Source organism: Apostichopus japonicus, chromosome 1 (genome assembly GCF_037975245.1).
Source record: "Apostichopus japonicus isolate 1M-3 chromosome 1, ASM3797524v1, whole genome shotgun sequence".
In the NCBI taxonomy this organism is placed as follows: Eukaryota; Metazoa; Echinodermata; class Holothuroidea; order Aspidochirotida; family Stichopodidae; genus Apostichopus; species Apostichopus japonicus.
The window spans coordinates 1,705,433-1,723,998 of record NC_092561.1 but is presented as its reverse complement, the minus strand read 5'-3'; the positions used below and the strand labels follow the sequence as shown (position 1 = coordinate 1,723,998).

The 18,566-nt window shown below is 38.4% G+C and overlaps 1 protein-coding gene across 1 annotated transcript in view; it reads right to left on the bottom strand.

Annotated features, from left to right (window-relative positions):
- The window catches only part of LOC139976056 (aldo-keto reductase 1B-like), a 20,461-nt gene extending 1,895 nt beyond the window's left edge, over positions 1–18,566 (bottom strand). Inside the window, exons 1-9 of the mRNA XM_071984503.1 lie at positions 18,425–18,566; positions 17,299–17,394; positions 16,510–16,677; positions 5,127–5,243; positions 4,804–4,884; positions 1,840–1,956; positions 1,434–1,543; positions 555–720; positions 338–420 (exon numbers count right to left, since the gene is read on the bottom strand). Of these exons, the coding sequence (XP_071840604.1) occupies positions 338–420; positions 555–720; positions 1,434–1,543; positions 1,840–1,956; positions 4,804–4,884; positions 5,127–5,243; positions 16,510–16,677; positions 17,299–17,373 (917 nt within the window). The 5' untranslated portion in view covers positions 17,374–17,394; positions 18,425–18,566. The remainder of the gene's footprint in view (positions 1–337; positions 421–554; positions 721–1,433; positions 1,544–1,839; positions 1,957–4,803; positions 4,885–5,126; positions 5,244–16,509; positions 16,678–17,298; positions 17,395–18,424) is intronic.

Here is an 18,566-nt window from a genome sequence, read left to right as displayed (position 1 = left end):
TGCATAAAATGACAATTCTTTTGAACTCCTCCAAAATGTAAACTTGCGAAACGTTGCATTTTTAATAAATTTATGAAAGCATAAATGTTGGATAATCAAAAAGCTATAGCGTAGTTCTCTGTTCATTTTGTCAGAGGCCGCCAAAGAGGATACAATGTAACGAGAGAGAGAGAGGGTGGGGGGGGGGAGCAACAATATATAGGTCATATCCATAATTTATGAAATGGAGCACTATTAATATTTTACATAACGGGAGGGGTGGCACGTGATGCACCCCGTGCTGCCCCCCCCCCCAGGTATGTGCCCTTCATTTTCCTTAAGTGATAAATTTACTTACTAAGACCATGGACATGCTCTGTATGCGCGTGCAAGACCGTCTAACGCTTTCAAATTCTCATCAGAAATCTGAATTTGATCGACCTTGAAAGAAAGAAATAGATAAGGACACATGTTGTAGGCCCAAAATATGTTATGTTACCTCTATGTAATTATACCGGGAACATTTCACATATTTATGTATTTTCTTAAGTGACAGTCTGTTAAAAAAATCTAACCTTTAAGTTTTCTTGAATTCGTGACGGCGTCACACTCTTTGGAATGCAAATGATTCCTTGGGAAAGGTTGTATGCAATGAGCAGTTGTGCTGGAGTACACCCATAGGAGCTCGCCATCTCCTTCACGAGAGGGTCCTCACGAAGAATTGGATCCTTGTTAGACGCCCTGTAGGGTGTGGGGAAGAAAAACATTGTAAGTCATCAATCGTAGCATAACGGGGTAGGAACGGAGGGCAGAGGGAGGGAGCCCGGGGTCAGTTAGTGTAACGCCTGGTGTGGCCTGTTCTTGTCAAGGCTACACCACATGTCCAAAACCGACTGCTCTGTATGCCCCGGTGAATTCTATTTCAGGCCAAATTCTGTCCTTTGATTGGTTGAAGTTAGAGATGTCGAGTGCCAAGTTGGGCAAATTATGTCACATGACCCCTTCCTCTTTATTTTCCGCTCAAAGATGAAAATGAATAAAAGATTCTTAATCATATATTTCCTTGTGCCCTTTAATTGACCCGGCGCCCGGGCCGTACCCACCGGCCCGCCCTCGCCATCCGACGCCCCCATCGTCTTGTCAGGTTTGGCTAAACTAACCGAGTAATGGTACACTACTAATTGATTTGAAACTTCTTTGTTTTAGGTCCCAAAAAATTGGAAAGATTAAAGATATTATAGGCAAGAAAGATTTGAGCCAAGGAACCTCAGAAAATTCTGTGCTTGTTCAAAGGTTATCTGGAAATTTTGTTTATATCTATCTTAATACTTTGTATATATATATATATATATATATATATATATATATATATATATATATATATATATATATATATATATATATATATATTATAGTTTGTTTATAGCTTATTTGTTTGGTGCTGTTTTTTTTACCATGGCCGTTCGGAAGAGGAACCAAGGGGGCTGAATGCTGTAACAGCAACATTTCTGCTCTTGCAAAAATCAAGAAGCGATCGCTGATCCAGATATGGATGACTTTCAACCTACAATAAAATACAAAACAAGTAATAAATAACGGTCTTATATGAAAATATTATTAAGAACATTCGTTTTGGAATAACAAATAACACAAACAACCAAAGGTGGCGTGATTTCATAAATGTTTCTATGTTGCTTTAGCTTTGATTTGTTTGTTTAGTTATGAAATAGTTGACCACAAAGATCTTTATCGAAGACAAACTCCGTGTTAGAACAAACTTGAATGTTGAGACGAGGAAATCATCTTTTTATGGGGGGGGGGGGGTTGGGGGTTGGGGGTGGGTTGGCTTGTATGATTTACCTGGTTCATGACGCATGGTACGGTAGTTTTGTCTAAAATCTTCTCTAGCTGAGATGTGTTGAAGTTAGATACCCCGATGGATTTGGCTAATCCATTATTCACCAAGGATTCCATAGCCTGAATAAAAGAGAGCATGGAATGGTTACTAAATTACATCACACAAAGCCATGACATGTACGTTGTCAGCTTAAATTCGAAGAGATCAAAGGAATGGAGTACGATCGGTGTTTACAATGTAGGCATTTACTGTAGCTTCTGAATGGCACCGATAGCAAAGTCATGCATAGTCTTGGTCAATTTGTAATGTTCATTTCTCTTGCGTATTTTTTATCTCTCACGAAGCTTCCACGATACAGGTTACATGTTTGCAATATCGGGGCGCTCTTCCGCTACATTGTAGCAGCCTATTTCCATATACAGCTATAGTATCTATGCATTGTATGCTGTATCTATACGGCATGCCATACGTTTCAAAAATGTCCAAAACAATATAAGCATGTCCAAAATAATATAAGCATGTCCAAATTTATATAAACGTGTCGAAACTAATATGAGTATGTCCAAAAATGATAAGAGCATGTCCAAAATAATATGAGAGTGTCGAAAGACTATATGAGCATGTCCAACATATTAAAAGAATGTCGAAAAATAATACAAGAGGGACAAATGTAACTGCCTAATTCAATTTTGTATTGAACATTTTGGCGTTTTAAGTTACGCCATATGTTGCAAAATATCCAAAAAAATATAAGCATGTCCAAACTTATATGAGCATGTCCAAATTTATATAGACATGTCCAAACTAATATGAGCATGTCCAAAATAATACGCGCATGTCCAAACACATATAAGTATGTCAAAATATAATATGAGCACGCCCAAAATTATATGAGAGTGTCGAATAATAATATAAAAGTCTCGAGTGTAACTGCTAACTTCAACTTTGTTATGAACATTTTGGCGTTTGAAGTCACGCCAAATGTTTCAAATATCGAACTTTTATATTGGTATGTCGAAAAAAATTAGCTTAAATACCTTCTTTGGAGGTAATTTGTATCAACTGACACAATGCTTATCATTATGACAATATATTATTGAAACATTTTTCTGTTTTTGTGACGCAAATAATTCAAAATATGTAAAAACAAGACCATCACCTAACATTTTTCCTTTTTACATCCCTACGTAATGTGAGTGGTTTCGCCCTGTCTAGAGGTGCTGAGATTATTCATATATTGTTACGAAGGCAAAGAAGTTCACGTGCGAAAGTACGTACAACATGCACAAGCGCTAACAACGTACAGTAGTTATCACACATGCGTACGTTGGCAGTGAAAATGAACTACTATACTGTGTTACTTTTTTAACGGAAAATTGTGACACTTAATTACGGTTACCAGGCGAAGTCGGACACTAGCCCAGAATTAAAAAAAATAAGCCTAGGTTAGGGGTATTCAACGTTTAATCTTCACTCTCACCTTTTAACTAAATTTCAAGATGGAAACGTGGGAAGAACTCGCCAACTACATATTATTGATTAAACCGCGTGGAATGTTGGACACAGTGGTTCTTCGTATTAAACTCACTGATAGTTACAGCACCTTGGGGCCAGGTTGATCACTCGCGCTACGAAACAACTCAACTAATATTTCCTCGAAAATAAAATCGTTCTTGATCGAAATATCATTAAAATATTAACACACACACTAATACGGTAATGGATGAACTGTATATCGTCTTAAGTTACGCTGGATATGGTGTTTTTGTTTTCAGCATACCAAAATAAAAAGTTTGATATTTGGAACATATGGCGTAAAATTAAAACGCCTGACTGTTCATTACAAAGTTGAATCGAGCAGTTACGCTCGAGACTTTTGTATTATTTTTCGACACTTTTTTATATTTTGGACATGCTCATATAGTCTTTCGACACTCTTATATTATTTTGGACATGCTCTCATTATTTTTGGACATACTCATATTGGTTTCGACATGTTTATATAAATTTGGACATGCTTATATTTTTTTGGATATTTTGCAACAGATGGCGCGAATTCAGATGCCAAAATGTTCACTAAAAAGTTGAAGTTAGCAGTTACATTCGACATGTTCATATAATTTTTCGACACTCTCATATTATTTTGGGCATGATCATATTATTTTTGGACATACTTATATTAGTTTCGATATGTTTATATATATTTGGACATGCTTATATTTTTTTGGACATGCTTATATTTTTTTGGACATGCTTATATTTTTTTGGACATGCTTATAATTTTTTGGACATGCTTATATAGTTTTGGACATTTTTGATACATTTGGCATTCCGTATATCTACACAGCTCTGAGTTTATGTATGTTACGAGAGCGCTTTTCCACTGAGTGAAACTTGCCCGATGATCTATCCGTATTGAAAAGACAACGATGAGAATTGATGGCGCACTATAAGCATACACCACAGAGCTAACATATAGTTGGTTTCGGTCGGCATATGCTGAAGCAGTTGCTTATAGTATACTATTACAGCATACTAGGATCTTAACAAGACTGAGATATGCATGGCTATATACGGGTATCACCCACCAACCAAAGGCAGAATAGCTCAGTTGATAGAGCGGAGTTCTTGTAACCCTCAGGACACTGCATCGATCCCTGTTCAAGCAACAACAACAACAGCAAAATTCACTTCATTGTCAATTTCGCATGCACCGTTTTCCCATTTCTTGATGCGTTCCGAAAGGGTAAGGTTTCTTTATAGTTTGAAAATCTCACTGATTCGCAATATTTATGTACAATTATATATTTTAACGTTGACTTTTGTGTGCACAAGTACTGGTGTTTCAATCCATTCGCTGCGATTTGACCTAAGGTCACGGAAAACCCCCGGATGTTCAACAGACAGACTACTCAAGAATAGAATGGTACTGTCGTTCTTTAAATGATGAATATTCATAAACCTACCTTCCATGTATCCATATAGGGTGTATTATCAAGAAGCGCTTTGCCGTCCTTAATCGGATAAACTGTGGCATCATCGATATACTGAAAATAAAGAAAGCCTGCCCTCAATAATGTTATCGGGTATGCTTCAATTATTAGAATTGTCTGAAATAAAATTCTCAAATCATTTCGTTTTTTTTTTTCATTTTCCAGATAAAAAGCGTTCTGTTCCCGCCCTTTCCCTTAATAATAAATTGGTTGCGATGATGTGTAGGAACAATTGATACATTATTATTTACAATGCTATTTTTCCTTCAATGCACCTCGTTACCATCGATACTCACCTGCAAAGCCATGGGTGAGTGCATCAGGTAGAGATCCACGTAGTCCAACTGAAGTGCCTTGAGACTCAGACGGAGGGCGTGCTCTACATTCTCAGGACGATGGAAAGTTCCCCATAACTTTAAAATAACGATCAACATAATATATTAGGAAGCCGAATCTTGTAATTGTATTGAGATGGCGAATTAAAAGACGTTGACGTCAAGAGAAATGGGAGAAAATGTTATCCATCTGATTTCATTTCGTGATTTTCATAATTTGTCTTAAGTGTTTTGCTCTGTCTTTGTTGTTGCTGATGTTTATTTTTGGTGGTGGTGGTCATAGGCGTACGGGACCATTTCAGTTTGGGGGGGCAGAACTTTTTGTGCCCGAAAGTTCCCGTGACACTATCTAAGCGGAGCGCCACCATCGGTTGGCGCGTAGCGTACAAGAAAATTTTTGGCACACAATGCCTCTCAGATTGCCGGAAACGGCACTTCTGAGGCCTTGCAAGTTGCATCTAAACATTCTTTATTTTTATAATCTCACGTTTTAGAAATTTACACTTCCCCAAAAATTTGGTAAATTAGAAGAAGAAAAAATGGTAACATCACTTTGAAGGGGAAAAATTGGACAGTATATTTTTAAAGCTCCTATTTAGTTACCTTATTTATTACTTTAACACAGTACTCAGCTACCTCCAGAAAAACATACATTGTTCAACGACACATAGGCGGGATAATGTCGCTGTGTCGGATGAGACTGCAATTTGTCTCACAAAAAAGTATAAAATATAACAAAGAATATGATAAACCTGTACTTCTAGGCTTGTAGGCACTACCCCCCCCCCCCACCATCCATGAAAAAGAAAATGTTTCTTATATACTCATGTTGGGGATGTCCAGGTCAAGGGTGGTGGAAGCACTTTTAATCTGGAGGAGGGGGCACCGACATCAAAAGGCACTTTGCAGAATATGGATTGGACTGATGCAGCCTTATATTTAGTACCCTTTATAACTCTTATTGTATCATCTTATTTGTGTATACACATCACTCCATTAACGCCCCCCCCTAAAGGAAAATATACATACTAGCACTGCGATATCCAATGCGCAAATTGGGAAACAAGGAACAAGTTTTCTTTTGAGACAAAATGAGGTGAAATCATGTTAGTTGCTAATGCAGGAATCTTCCGAATTAGAGGTTTTTTTCTTGTTAATATCCTAACAAATTTTTTCCATTCGAAATAGCTTTGAGTTTGACCCACAGAAATACATTAAAAGTCACGGGCTTAGCCAGGATTTGCAAAGTTGTCTGCACGACTATCTGAGCGGAGCGCCACCATCGGTTGGCGCGGAGCGTACTAGAAAATTTTTGGTTTTACAAACCCCTCAGATGGCCGGAAACGGCTGTCACATTAGAATAGTATAATTTAGTTAATTTGTATTTGTATGACAGAAGAAGTCAATCTGTCAGCTGTTTATTTTAGAAAGTTTTTTTTTAGTAACTTTGACTTTAGTCAATGCTGGTTGTTGTTGATGTTGGAAAGTAGTATCCAAGGATGTAGGACAATTTACATAAACCCTAATCCCTCTATTCACTACAAAAATACAAGGTAGCATAATTGAGTATATAATACAAAGGTACAGGGTAGCATAGCATAGCTAGTGCACACAAAAGAAACCTACCAGGGCAGGACATAGTCAAGATGACAATGTATTGTATTGCCAAGTTATGCAAATTGATACACTATTAATTATGTGTGACATCACATACAGCCAGTGAAGTGAGTGTTGGATAAGATTTTTATTCACTCTCCAAAATACCATCATCGGATTGAGTCCTGCTATATCTCTTAGCTGAAAAAGACGGAGCTACAATATTGTGATTTTCATATCATGGGGCACAGGATCCTATATATAGGATACCTGTATTGAAGCCTGGGCTGGCATACTTTAATTAATATCTGGCATTTAACTGTGAAAGCTTGAAACACAATTTTTCCCTGGAGATTCCAGTATCACACAATATTTAGTGTTCTGGATAGGGCAGCTTGTCGGCAGAGTTGGGATGGAAGTACATCACCTGACCGGATAAAGTAAAGCTGTATTGCAGAGCTCGTCTGACAGTTTAAGAACTGGAACCATTGTAAGTAGAAACTTGTTATATTAATCTGTTCTGTATATGTAATATTTGGGATGCAACCACTTTAAAGTTTGTATACTTTTGGAGGTGCACAAAAGTCAGTTTAATTTTGTGTAGTAATTTTTCATTATGTTGGATAGTAAAAGTCACGCCTTAATTGACTTTCCTTAAGAAAGTGGATGTTTGCTATGATTGTAATAGTGATGGTAACTTTTATAGCATTACAAATTAATTCAAGTGATTTTGGCAGAGAGGGGTTATATGTTTAGTGGAGTGAACATGAGGTTAGTGTGCATAAAGGAGAGTTATGATGTGCTCACCATAGCTTTGGAGTAGGAATGTATATATGTTTGAGTTTAACCAATTTTTTGTTTGTATGTGGAACAAACTAAACTTTGTTCAAGATTCATATATGGCTTATTGTTACAAATTTTGTATTATAAATTTATGCAACATATTTAGTATATTGTATTTGGACAAAGTATTATCAGAGAATCTGATTGTGTATTTTGTTCCGATACAGTGCCACTTTCCTCTCACATTGGGTCGAAGACCGGAAGCTTTTGAGGATAGTTTTATCACCGACTATAACACCTACCACAACCTGATATCAGCAACCACGTGTCAACAAGTATTGTCAACACCTTTAGGCAATATTCGTCATAGTGACAACTCAGAACTCATTTTTTTTTTAAGATAAATGTTAAATCAGAATTTCATGATGTAAAGGGGGGAAAGCTCTTCAGACTAGAAGAGGTAATCTCATTCTTCTATAGAGAAAAGAATATCCAATTAATATATATTAAGACTAAATTTATACGTGCCAGTTTGCTCTCTCGCAATTGAAAAAGATCCAGGGGTATCAAAACTTTGGAAAGTCTTAACCTTTTCAGTAGTTAAGCTAAATCTAGTATATGTTATCCTCTGGTAAAGATTGCGCCAAAGCAATCTGTTATCTCTAAGTATTCAGGAGGCCTACGTGTTCCTAAGCAGTATTACAGAACGCTGTAACCTTTATTTTGCATGTTCCTTTTTTTTATTATTTTAAGGAGAAAGTTCCTCCTCAATAAATACCTATTCACTTAAGAGGTTGAATTTATAAAACTTGTTCTGCATCATTAGTTGGTTGGAGTATTTCTTTTTTACATTGCATTTTGATTTTGGATAGCCGCTAGGCGAATGTGTCGCATTGCCACTTGCATTCTTTTTGTGGGTGACAATTAAATGGGGGCCTGTCCGGGAATTCTATCCAAGATTTAAGCATAAGCATTTTCTTAGACAGAAGTGAAAAATACATAACTGGTTGGTGTCATAAAATTCAACCTGTGAATTATATGTATATTAATTGTTTGTATTTACTTGTATTCGCAGACGAATTCCGCAAGAGCAGCTCTTATTTGGTCGGTCTACCTGTGTACTTCCATTCTAGCGTCTTACTGGCGGTCCCGACAAGAACTGAAGCAACATCTAACGTAATGTTGGTTGGCAAGTAGTTAATTGGGTTTTGTATTTTACATGTTTTATGCCAGACGTGAAATCCACTTACACAATTAGTGTATCATTGTTGTTTAATCGTACAACTGTGTTACCTATGATATGAAATTACATTGTTGTCGGATGTAACTATAAATTGCGCGCACTCTAAACTAAACTGCAGGCATCAGTAATTGGTTTCAATACATTGTCATTGTTATACATTAGTCATGACTAGTCAACTAGAGTTAGAAAAACTTGTGTCAATCGGAGAAAAGTTAGGTCTCAAAGGTGTAGAACTAAAACAATTCTTAGATGATGAAAGGGACAAGCTTAAGCAAGAACGAGATGAAGAAAGAGATCGAAGAGCTAAGCAAAGGGCGATTGATGCACACGAACAAGAAGAAGATAGGCAGAGACAAGAAAAGATAGAAAGAGAAAAGGCAAAGCAGTTAGAAATACAACTCAAGATAGAAGAAGCAAAGCAAGCCCAAGCTGCGGCACAAGCACAGATAGGCAATGGAGGTTATCATGGTAATGGTAGTGCAGCAAGAAGTAGACCACCTAAACTGCCACCATTCAACCAAGAGAAAGACGACATTGATGCATATATCAATAGATTTGAACGTTATGCCACATTGCAAGGTTGGGATAGGGATACTGTATGGGCCACAAGTCTTTCAGCACTTATTCAAGGTTGTGGATTGTTTGAATATTCATCACTTTCACTTGAGGATTCCAAAGATTACGACAAGGTAAAGCAAGCCTTATTACGTGCACACCACCTTACAGCCGATGGTTTTAGGAAGAAATTTCGTGATATTAGACCTGCACATGAAGATACAGGAACCAAGTATGTCACAAAATTAAAGAATTATCTCCATAGATGGATGGAATTAGAGGAAGTAACTACTTATGAACAACTCCAAGACATAATATTGAGAGAGCAGTTCTTGAACTCATGTAGCAAAGATTTGGAAACATTTCTGAAAGAAAGAAAGCCGAAGAACATCACAACAATGGGTGAATTTACCGATCAATATGTAGAAGCACATGGAGGTTGGTATCCTGGTCACTCCAAGAATAGTAGAAGTACTCAAAACAGTAATTCCACGAGGAACCAGAATCGTAACAACGGAAGATTCCACAATCACAATCAGAAGTTCCAGCAACAAAATCAGAAAGGGAAAACGTATTCTGGGCAGAGAAGTGAACCCAGGAAATGCTATATTTGTGATAAACCAGGCCACTTTGCAAGAGACTGTAGGACAAAGCGAATGCAAACCATGGCTCTTATGACAGATGTATTTAGTGACATGATGGAGAAACGCGCCTCAACTTTGACCGAACAGAACCTTCCAGACAAAAAGGAAACTGGCGGTGCATGTACAGACATTGGGGCATTCATGATGGTAAAGCCAGATCCTCATCTATTCCAAGCAAGTAAGAAGGGATTCTTCACATTAGATTGTGGTCACAAGTTAACTGTATTGACTCAAGTTACAGCCGCATGTAAAGATCAGAATTTATCGTCGATGCCTGTTCAAATGGGTAAGATAGGGAATCAAAGTGTTAAAGTATTACGGGACAGTGGATGCAGTGGTGTAGTTGTAAGATCTCAGTACGTCAAGCCCAGCCAAATGACAGGTGACGTTAAAACTTGCATCCTGATTGACGGTACGGTACGACAATATCCCGTTGCCAACATACTCGTGGATACTCCATACTTCTCAGGTTCAGTTTCGGCCTTGTGTATGAATGATCCAGTCTATGATTTAATTCTAGGGAATGCCCCAGGTGTACGAGAACCTACCAATCCAGACCCGAATTGGGAAGAGTCACAGACACAGGATCAACCAGTACAACCACCACCAAATGTAACCAAGCCTATGGCAATAAGGAATGATGATGACCCAAATACAGTTGCCGCAGCACAGACAAGGAGTCAGAGCAAAGCAAAAGAGAAGCCCTTTAAAAAGTTAAAGGTATCGTCCCCGATTGGTGAAGAGGTTACTGCAGACATGCTACGTGAAAAGCAACAACAGGACCCCACCTTGGAAAAAATCAGACAGTTAGCCGAAACAGGAGATGATAAAGTGAGTAAAAATGGGAGTACATATTTATATGTGAAGTCCAGTGGCATTCTCTACAGAGAATTTAGTTCTCCTCGAGTGGAATTTGGAAACAGATTTAGGCAGGTAGTAGTTCCAGTTGACTACAGAGATCATGTATTAAAGGTAGCACACGAATCGATTCTAGGGGGTCATCAAGGATCCAAAAAGACGCGTGATAAAGTAATGAGTGACTTTACATGGCCTGGAATGCAAGCAGACGTTACCAGGTATTGTCAGTCGTGTGATGTATGCCAAAGAACCCTCCCTAAAGGTCGTGTTACTAAAGTACCATTAGGAAGTATGCCGCTGATTGAAGTACCATTTCAAAGGGTAGCAGTAGACTTAGTAGGACCGATCAAGCCAGCCACAGAGCGTGGACATCGATACATATTGGTTTTAGTTGACTACGCAACTAGATACCCAGAAGCAGTACCAATGAAAACCATTGAAGCTGAGTCAGTAGCTGAGGAACTCCTTGGAATTTATTCAAGATTAGGCTTCCCAAAAGAAGTATTAACTGACCAAGGATCTCAGTTTGTCTCTGGCGTCATGAAAGAAGTTAGCCGATTATTGTCAATTCGCCGATTAACCACGACTCCGTACCATGCCATGTGCAATGGGTTGGTAGAGAAATTTAATGGCACATTGAAAGCAATGTTAAAGAAGATGTGCGATGAAAGGCCTAAAGATTGGGACAGATATATAGATCCCCTACTGTTTGCGTACAGGGAAACGCCACAGGAAAGCACAGGCTTCTCGCCATTTGAACTGCTATATGGGCGGACCGTGCGTGGTCCTATGCGGATTCTTAAGGAATTATGGACCGGCGAATCAGAAGTAAGTGAGACGAAGACTGTGTACCAGTACGTGTTGGACTTACAGGAACGTTTGGAGCAAACATGTCAACTAGCACGTGAGGAGCTCAAGAAGTCTAGACAAAGGTACAAAACGTACTACAACAAGAAAGCAAGAGTAAGAAACATGAAAGTAGGAGAAGAAGTCCTCCTCCTTCTCCCCACTGATAAGAACAAGCTACTTATGCAGTGGAAGGGACCATTTCCAATAGTGGAGAAAGTTGGTACAATGAACTACAAAATAGACTTTGGCCATAGGGTCAAAACATTTCACGCCAACCTGCTAAAGAAATATAACAGACGTGAAGTGGCAGCTACTATGTTCGAGATGCCAATACAAAGTATGTATGAAGTTGTCTGCACATCGGTTCTAGAAGATGAACCACAAGAGGAATCTGGTATATCTGAACTCAAATCATTTTTCACAGATGATCTTATACATCTTCCACCTATGTTTCAGAAGGAGCGAAGTACTGATGTGAATATCAGCGGACAATTAGGAAAAACAAAAAGTCAACAGGTACAACAAATATTGACAGAGTTTGAAGACAGTTTGACTGACCTACCGGGGAAGACAAAGCTCGGTGAACATGTCATCAAAGTCAGCGATACAACACCTATAAGGAGTAAACCTTATCCAATACCACATGCTCTTCGAGATGATATCCGCAAGGAGATCCAAAGTATGCTGAGGATGGGCGTAATATCGCACAGCAAAAGTCCATACGCTTGTCCGTTGGTAGCATTAAAGAAGCCGGATGGATCTTTGAGGGCCTGTTGCGACACACGCAAAATTAACATGATCACGGAGTTTGATGCTGAGCCTGTTCCAGACCAGGAAGAGATTTTTGCAAAGTTATCCAAGGATTGCTACTTCAGTAAAATCGATCTGAGCAAAGGTTACTGGCAAATCCCAATGGCAAAAGAGTCGAAGCCATTAACAGCATTTGTGACTCATGATGGGTTATACGAGTTCAATATGATGCCATTTGGTCTTGTGAATTCTGGTGCTACATTCAACAGAGTGATGAGGAAGCTTCTTAAAGGAATTGAGAATGTCCATAGTTATGTAGATGATATCCTGATACACACTCAGACATGGGAGGAACATCTCCAGAGAGTAAAAGAAGTCTTCACAAGAATCAAGAAAGCCAACTTGACGGCTAGACCTACAAAATGTTTCATTGGGTACAATGAGGTGGAATTTTTAGGACATATTATAGGAGAAGGTAGAGTAAAGCCCAAACCTGACAAAATTAAAGCCATTCAGCAAGCAGAGAGACCAACTACAAAGACTCAAGTGAGATCATTCTTAGGGTTGGTAGGTTACTACAGGAAGTTTGTACCAAACTTCGCAGCCGTGGCAGTACCACTGACTAACTGTACGAAGAAAGGGGAACCAAACGTGATTAGATGGGGCGAGAGCCAGGAACAGGCGTTCCAAACACTGAAGAGTAAGCTTGCAAGCTCACCGATACTTCAGCTCCCCGACCTCCACAGGGAATTCACACTTCGGACAGACGCTTCGGATACAGGAGTTGGTGCGATCCTTCTTCAGGAGTTTGCAGGTGAAAAATTTCCAGTAGCCTATGCTAGCAAAAAGCTGAACAAGAGTCAAATGAGATACTCAGTGATGGAGAGAGAATGCTTGGCCGTAGTCTGGGCTGTACTCAAGTTTGAGCCATATCTCTATGGCAAGGAATTTGTAATAGAGACAGACCATCAACCATTGACATGCATTCGGAAGTCGAAAGTGGCAAATGGAAGGATAATGAGGTGGGCACTGGCATTACAGCCATATCGTTACCGCATCCAAGTGATAAAGGGAGCCGATAATGTAGGGGCTGACTACTTGAGTAGAAGTACAGAAATAATGCAAGCCAATTTCTTATCCTTCATCAGCAAAGAGCTGTAAGAAATTCATTTCCAATAGTGTATGGAAATGTGTGATTTCAGGAAGCTTAGGGAGAAGCAGAGGAAATTGAAGGAGATTTCAGTGCAGGATAGGCTGAAACAAATATCCTAATGTGAGATGTGTATAAATGTGTTAGACACATTTTATTAAAGGAGGGAGTTAATTGTCACATTAGAATAGTATAATTTAGTTAATTTGTATTTGTATGACAGAAGAAGTCAATCTGTCAGCTGTTTATTTTAGAAAGTTTTTTTTTAGTAACTTTGACTTTAGTCAATGCTGGTTGTTGTTGATGTTGGAAAGTAGTATCCAAGGATGTAGGACAATTTACATAAACCCTAATCCCTCTATTCACTACAAAAATACAAGGTAGCATAATTGAGTATATAATACAAAGGTACAGGGTAGCATAGCATAGCTAGTGCACACAAAAGAAACCTACCAGGGCAGGACATAGTCAAGATGACAATGTATTGTATTGCCAAGTTATGCAAATTGATACACTATTAATTATGTGTGACATCACATACAGCCAGTGAAGTGAGTGTTGGATAAGATTTTTATTCACTCTCCAAAATACCATCATCGGATTGAGTCCTGCTATATCTCTTAGCTGAAAAAGACGGAGCTACAATATTGTGATTTTCATATCATGGGGCACAGGATCCTATATATAGGATACCTGTATTGAAGCCTGGGCTGGCATACTTTAATTAATATCTGGCATTTAACTGTGAAAGCTTGAAACACAATTTTTCCCTGGAGATTCCAGTATCACACAATATTTAGTGTTCTGGATAGGGCAGCTTGTCGGCAGAGTTGGGATGGAAGTACATCACCTGACCGGATAAAGTAAAGCTGTATTGCAGAGCTCGTCTGACAGTTTAAGAACTGGAACCATTGTAAGTAGAAACTTGTTATATTAATCTGTTCTGTATATGTAATATTTGGGATGCAACCACTTTAAAGTTTGTATACTTTTGGAGGTGCACAAAAGTCAGTTTAATTTTGTGTAGTAATTTTTCATTATGTTGGATAGTAAAAGTCACGCCTTAATTGACTTTCCTTAAGAAAGTGGATGTTTGCTATGATTGTAATAGTGATGGTAACTTTTATAGCATTACAAATTAATTCAAGTGATTTTGGCAGAGAGGGGTTATATGTTTAGTGGAGTGAACATGAGGTTAGTGTGCATAAAGGAGAGTTATGATGTGCTCACCATAGCTTTGGAGTAGGAATGTATATATGTTTGAGTTTAACCAATTTTTTGTTTGTATGTGGAACAAACTAAACTTTGTTCAAGATTCATATATGGCTTATTGTTACAAATTTTGTATTATAAATTTATGCAACATATTTAGTATATTGTATTTGGACAAAGTATTATCAGAGAATCTGATTGTGTATTTTGTTCCGATACAGTGCCACTTTCCTCTCACATTGGGTCGAAGACCGGAAGCTTTTGAGGATAGTTTTATCACCGACTATAACACCTACCACAACCTGATATCAGCAACCACGTGTCAACAAGTATTGTCAACACCTTTAGGCAATATTCGTCATAGTGACAACTCAGAACTCATTTTTTTTTTAAGATAAATGTTAAATCAGAATTTCATGATGTAAAGGGGGGAAAGCTCTTCAGACTAGAAGAGGTAATCTCATTCTTCTATAGAGAAAAGAATATCCAATTAATATATATTAAGACTAAATTTATACGTGCCAGTTTGCTCTCTCGCAATTGAAAAAGATCCAGGGGTATCAAAACTTTGGAAAGTCTTAACCTTTTCAGTAGTTAAGCTAAATCTAGTATATGTTATCCTCTGGTAAAGATTGCGCCAAAGCAATCTGTTATCTCTAAGTATTCAGGAGGCCTACGTGTTCCTAAGCAGTATTACAGAACGCTGTAACCTTTATTTTGCATGTTCCTTTTTTTTATTATTTTAAGGAGAAAGTTCCTCCTCAATAAATACCTATTCACTTAAGAGGTTGAATTTATAAAACTTGTTCTGCATCATTAGTTGGTTGGAGTATTTCTTTTTTACATTGCATTTTGATTTTGGATAGCCGCTAGGCGAATGTGTCGCATTGCCACTTGCATTCTTTTTGTGGGTGACAACGGCCCTTCCCGAGTGTTCATTCTGGTTCCCTGGCCTCTTGCTAACTTGAGGCACCTCAATTTTTATGTAGAAAAAAGGCACATTTTTAACCTGAGGAAAAGTGGGGGGCACGTGCCCCCTGTACCCCCGCCCCCCGGTTCCGCCGACCTTGGTCCAGGTATACAATTGATTAGTTAAAAAAAAAATTGATTGTGCAAAAAGCGTGGTAGCCCAGATGAACTGCGCTTACGGTGGTGTTACACGGAAATATTCGGGCATCATGATGCTAAATAAAGAAAATCATGGAATTGTCGGGCAAAAATTTGAAAAGATTCGGGCAAGCTACTGCATATATTTCCAGAGCACAAGAAATTCGGGCAAAAGTCCTGAAAAATTCGGGCAGCCTAAAAAAAAATTATATATATATATATATATATATATATATTTTTTTTCTCCTCTTAGGCTGCCCGAATTTTTCAGGACTTTTGCCCGAATTTCTTGTCCTCTGGAAATTTGGGGGGGCAGTCTGCCCCCCTGCCCCCCCCCCCCCCCGCCTCGTACGCCTATGGTGGTGGTTTTCATCTTGAATAGTTCTTACCGTTATAAAGAAATAATTGGATTAATCCAATAACTAATATGATTATCACTTCTTTGTAGGAATCCCATGACTCTCTAGCCTCCCCTTCCCCTCCCTCCTTCCCAAACGTTTCGGAGAGTGGATGGGTAGGATAGTTGGAATCAGGTGTAGGTTCTTTGCGGTTGACGCAACTCTCCCAGCGTCATCTAAAGTAACCAAGTACTCATACCTTTGTGGTAATGAAAATATCTTTCCGTTCAATAATTCCTTCATCCATTTTTTCTTTAAGGGCATCACCAATTTCCTTTTCATTTCTATAAACGTATGCTCCATCTATGTGACGGTACCCAGCGTCTATAGCCGATTTGACTGCTTGTTTCACGTCACCAGGTTTTGACTTTAAAAAAAGAAAAAGAAGACTATATATATATATATATATATATATATATATATATATATATCGAATCCCGGTGGAGGCTGGAAGTTTTTTCACTGTTCTGGATTTTCCAACACATTACGTTTTCAATTATATATTCATTTGCCTTTGTCGTTTACCTCCATTTCATAAACAAACGTCTGTTCAAAGTATCTATTTCGAGATCCGGCTTTAGGAATCACAAATGACTTCGAGTTGGTTAGAATCATGTTTCATCTCTAGAGTAAAGCGAATATGTCATAAAAACAGAACTAGTATTGTTCGATACAGGTGACAAACGCCTACAGTGAAATTACGACCTTCCTTACCGGTTTCGAACCTGTGGACATACAATCAGCGTCCATAGCCTAGTGGTTAGGGTTCGAATCCCGGTGGAGGCTGGAAGTTTTTTCACTGTTTTCAATTATATATATATATATATATATATATATATATATATATATATATATATATATATATATATATATATATATACAAAACCAACGCAGAAGTTGGAAAATATAAGATATGCCACATCAGTATAACATACGGGAAAGGAATAACGCCGGTACCATACCACAATTACACACTTCTAATACATACCAACCATGTACCCAGACCAATTCTAGGAATCTTGCTGCCATCCGCCAATATCACGTGGGACAATGTTGACGTCATAACGAATGTTGATAGTTACCTCTGTAAATGGAAAGAAACAAACTACATCGTCATATAACCAGCAAATCTGAAGTACACGAGCCTTACGGTTTAAGTATGATTCTTTTCGAAACACCATATTGAAACTTAAACTTCATGGGCCTTTCACACAGAATGAAAGTAAATAACATCCACTGTGTGAAATTTACTGTTAGATATATACCCACTGCAATACTTACAGTTTGTCTTTATAACTAATATATGTGAAAATATACCAAGATTGATTTTCGCATAAACTTAGTCAGGTTTGACTTTGTGGACACGTGACCATTGTCGTTTTCCAGGCGCTGATAACTTGCAGAGTCTGATGTTTTTCGTTAGTTGACTTTTGAACGTTTGACGTCCAACGCACTTCCTCTCATGCCAAGAAACATCTCACCATTTTTATGGTTAGAAGTTACTTCCGTGCTCACTCACACAAGTAAATACACACAAACGGACACATTACATATTTTTCCTATATCACCAAGATGGACCTCCAAGTACCAATACAGTTTTCACAACCTTTCCCTCGCCTTTCGATTGGCTGGGCCGGTCCCTTCCTACCACCATTGTGTTCTTCTTTTTACTGTTGCAAATATTATTAATATCCTACTCTGACTCAAGTTATTGACGACAGCAGCAAACTTTGTGTTAACTGTATAGGCGGCAAGGCGTCACGTTGGATTGATTCATTTCAAATGGCACGGCCCGAGGTTACAGTGTCTCAATTGACGCTGCAAACCCTGGGAACGATCACGAATACTTTGTTCCCCCTTCAACCCTTCCCTTCCCCGATCCACCCCCCCACCCCCATCAACAGACAGAATATTACCCAAAAAATATGCCAGTGTACACGTAAGGTTCAACCTGAACAAATTCTTCAACATCGGGTTGAGGGATGATGTAAATGTATTTGGCTTCAAGGAGGAAGATAAAATTAGGCTTTTCAAACACTTTACGGTTCTTCTGGCCGCAGGAAACCTAAAGAATTATACAATTCAGAGTAATGTTACCTTAAATGCTGTCTTACCTTTCAATGACTTATGTACAGGAAGGTAACGAAAGCCCCCCTCAGATATATCCTTTGGGACGAAGACACGTTCAACCTTGTTATATAGATACTCTGTTGTAGAGCCTTGTGTCTACCAATGCCGTAGCTCTTACACCAAGTG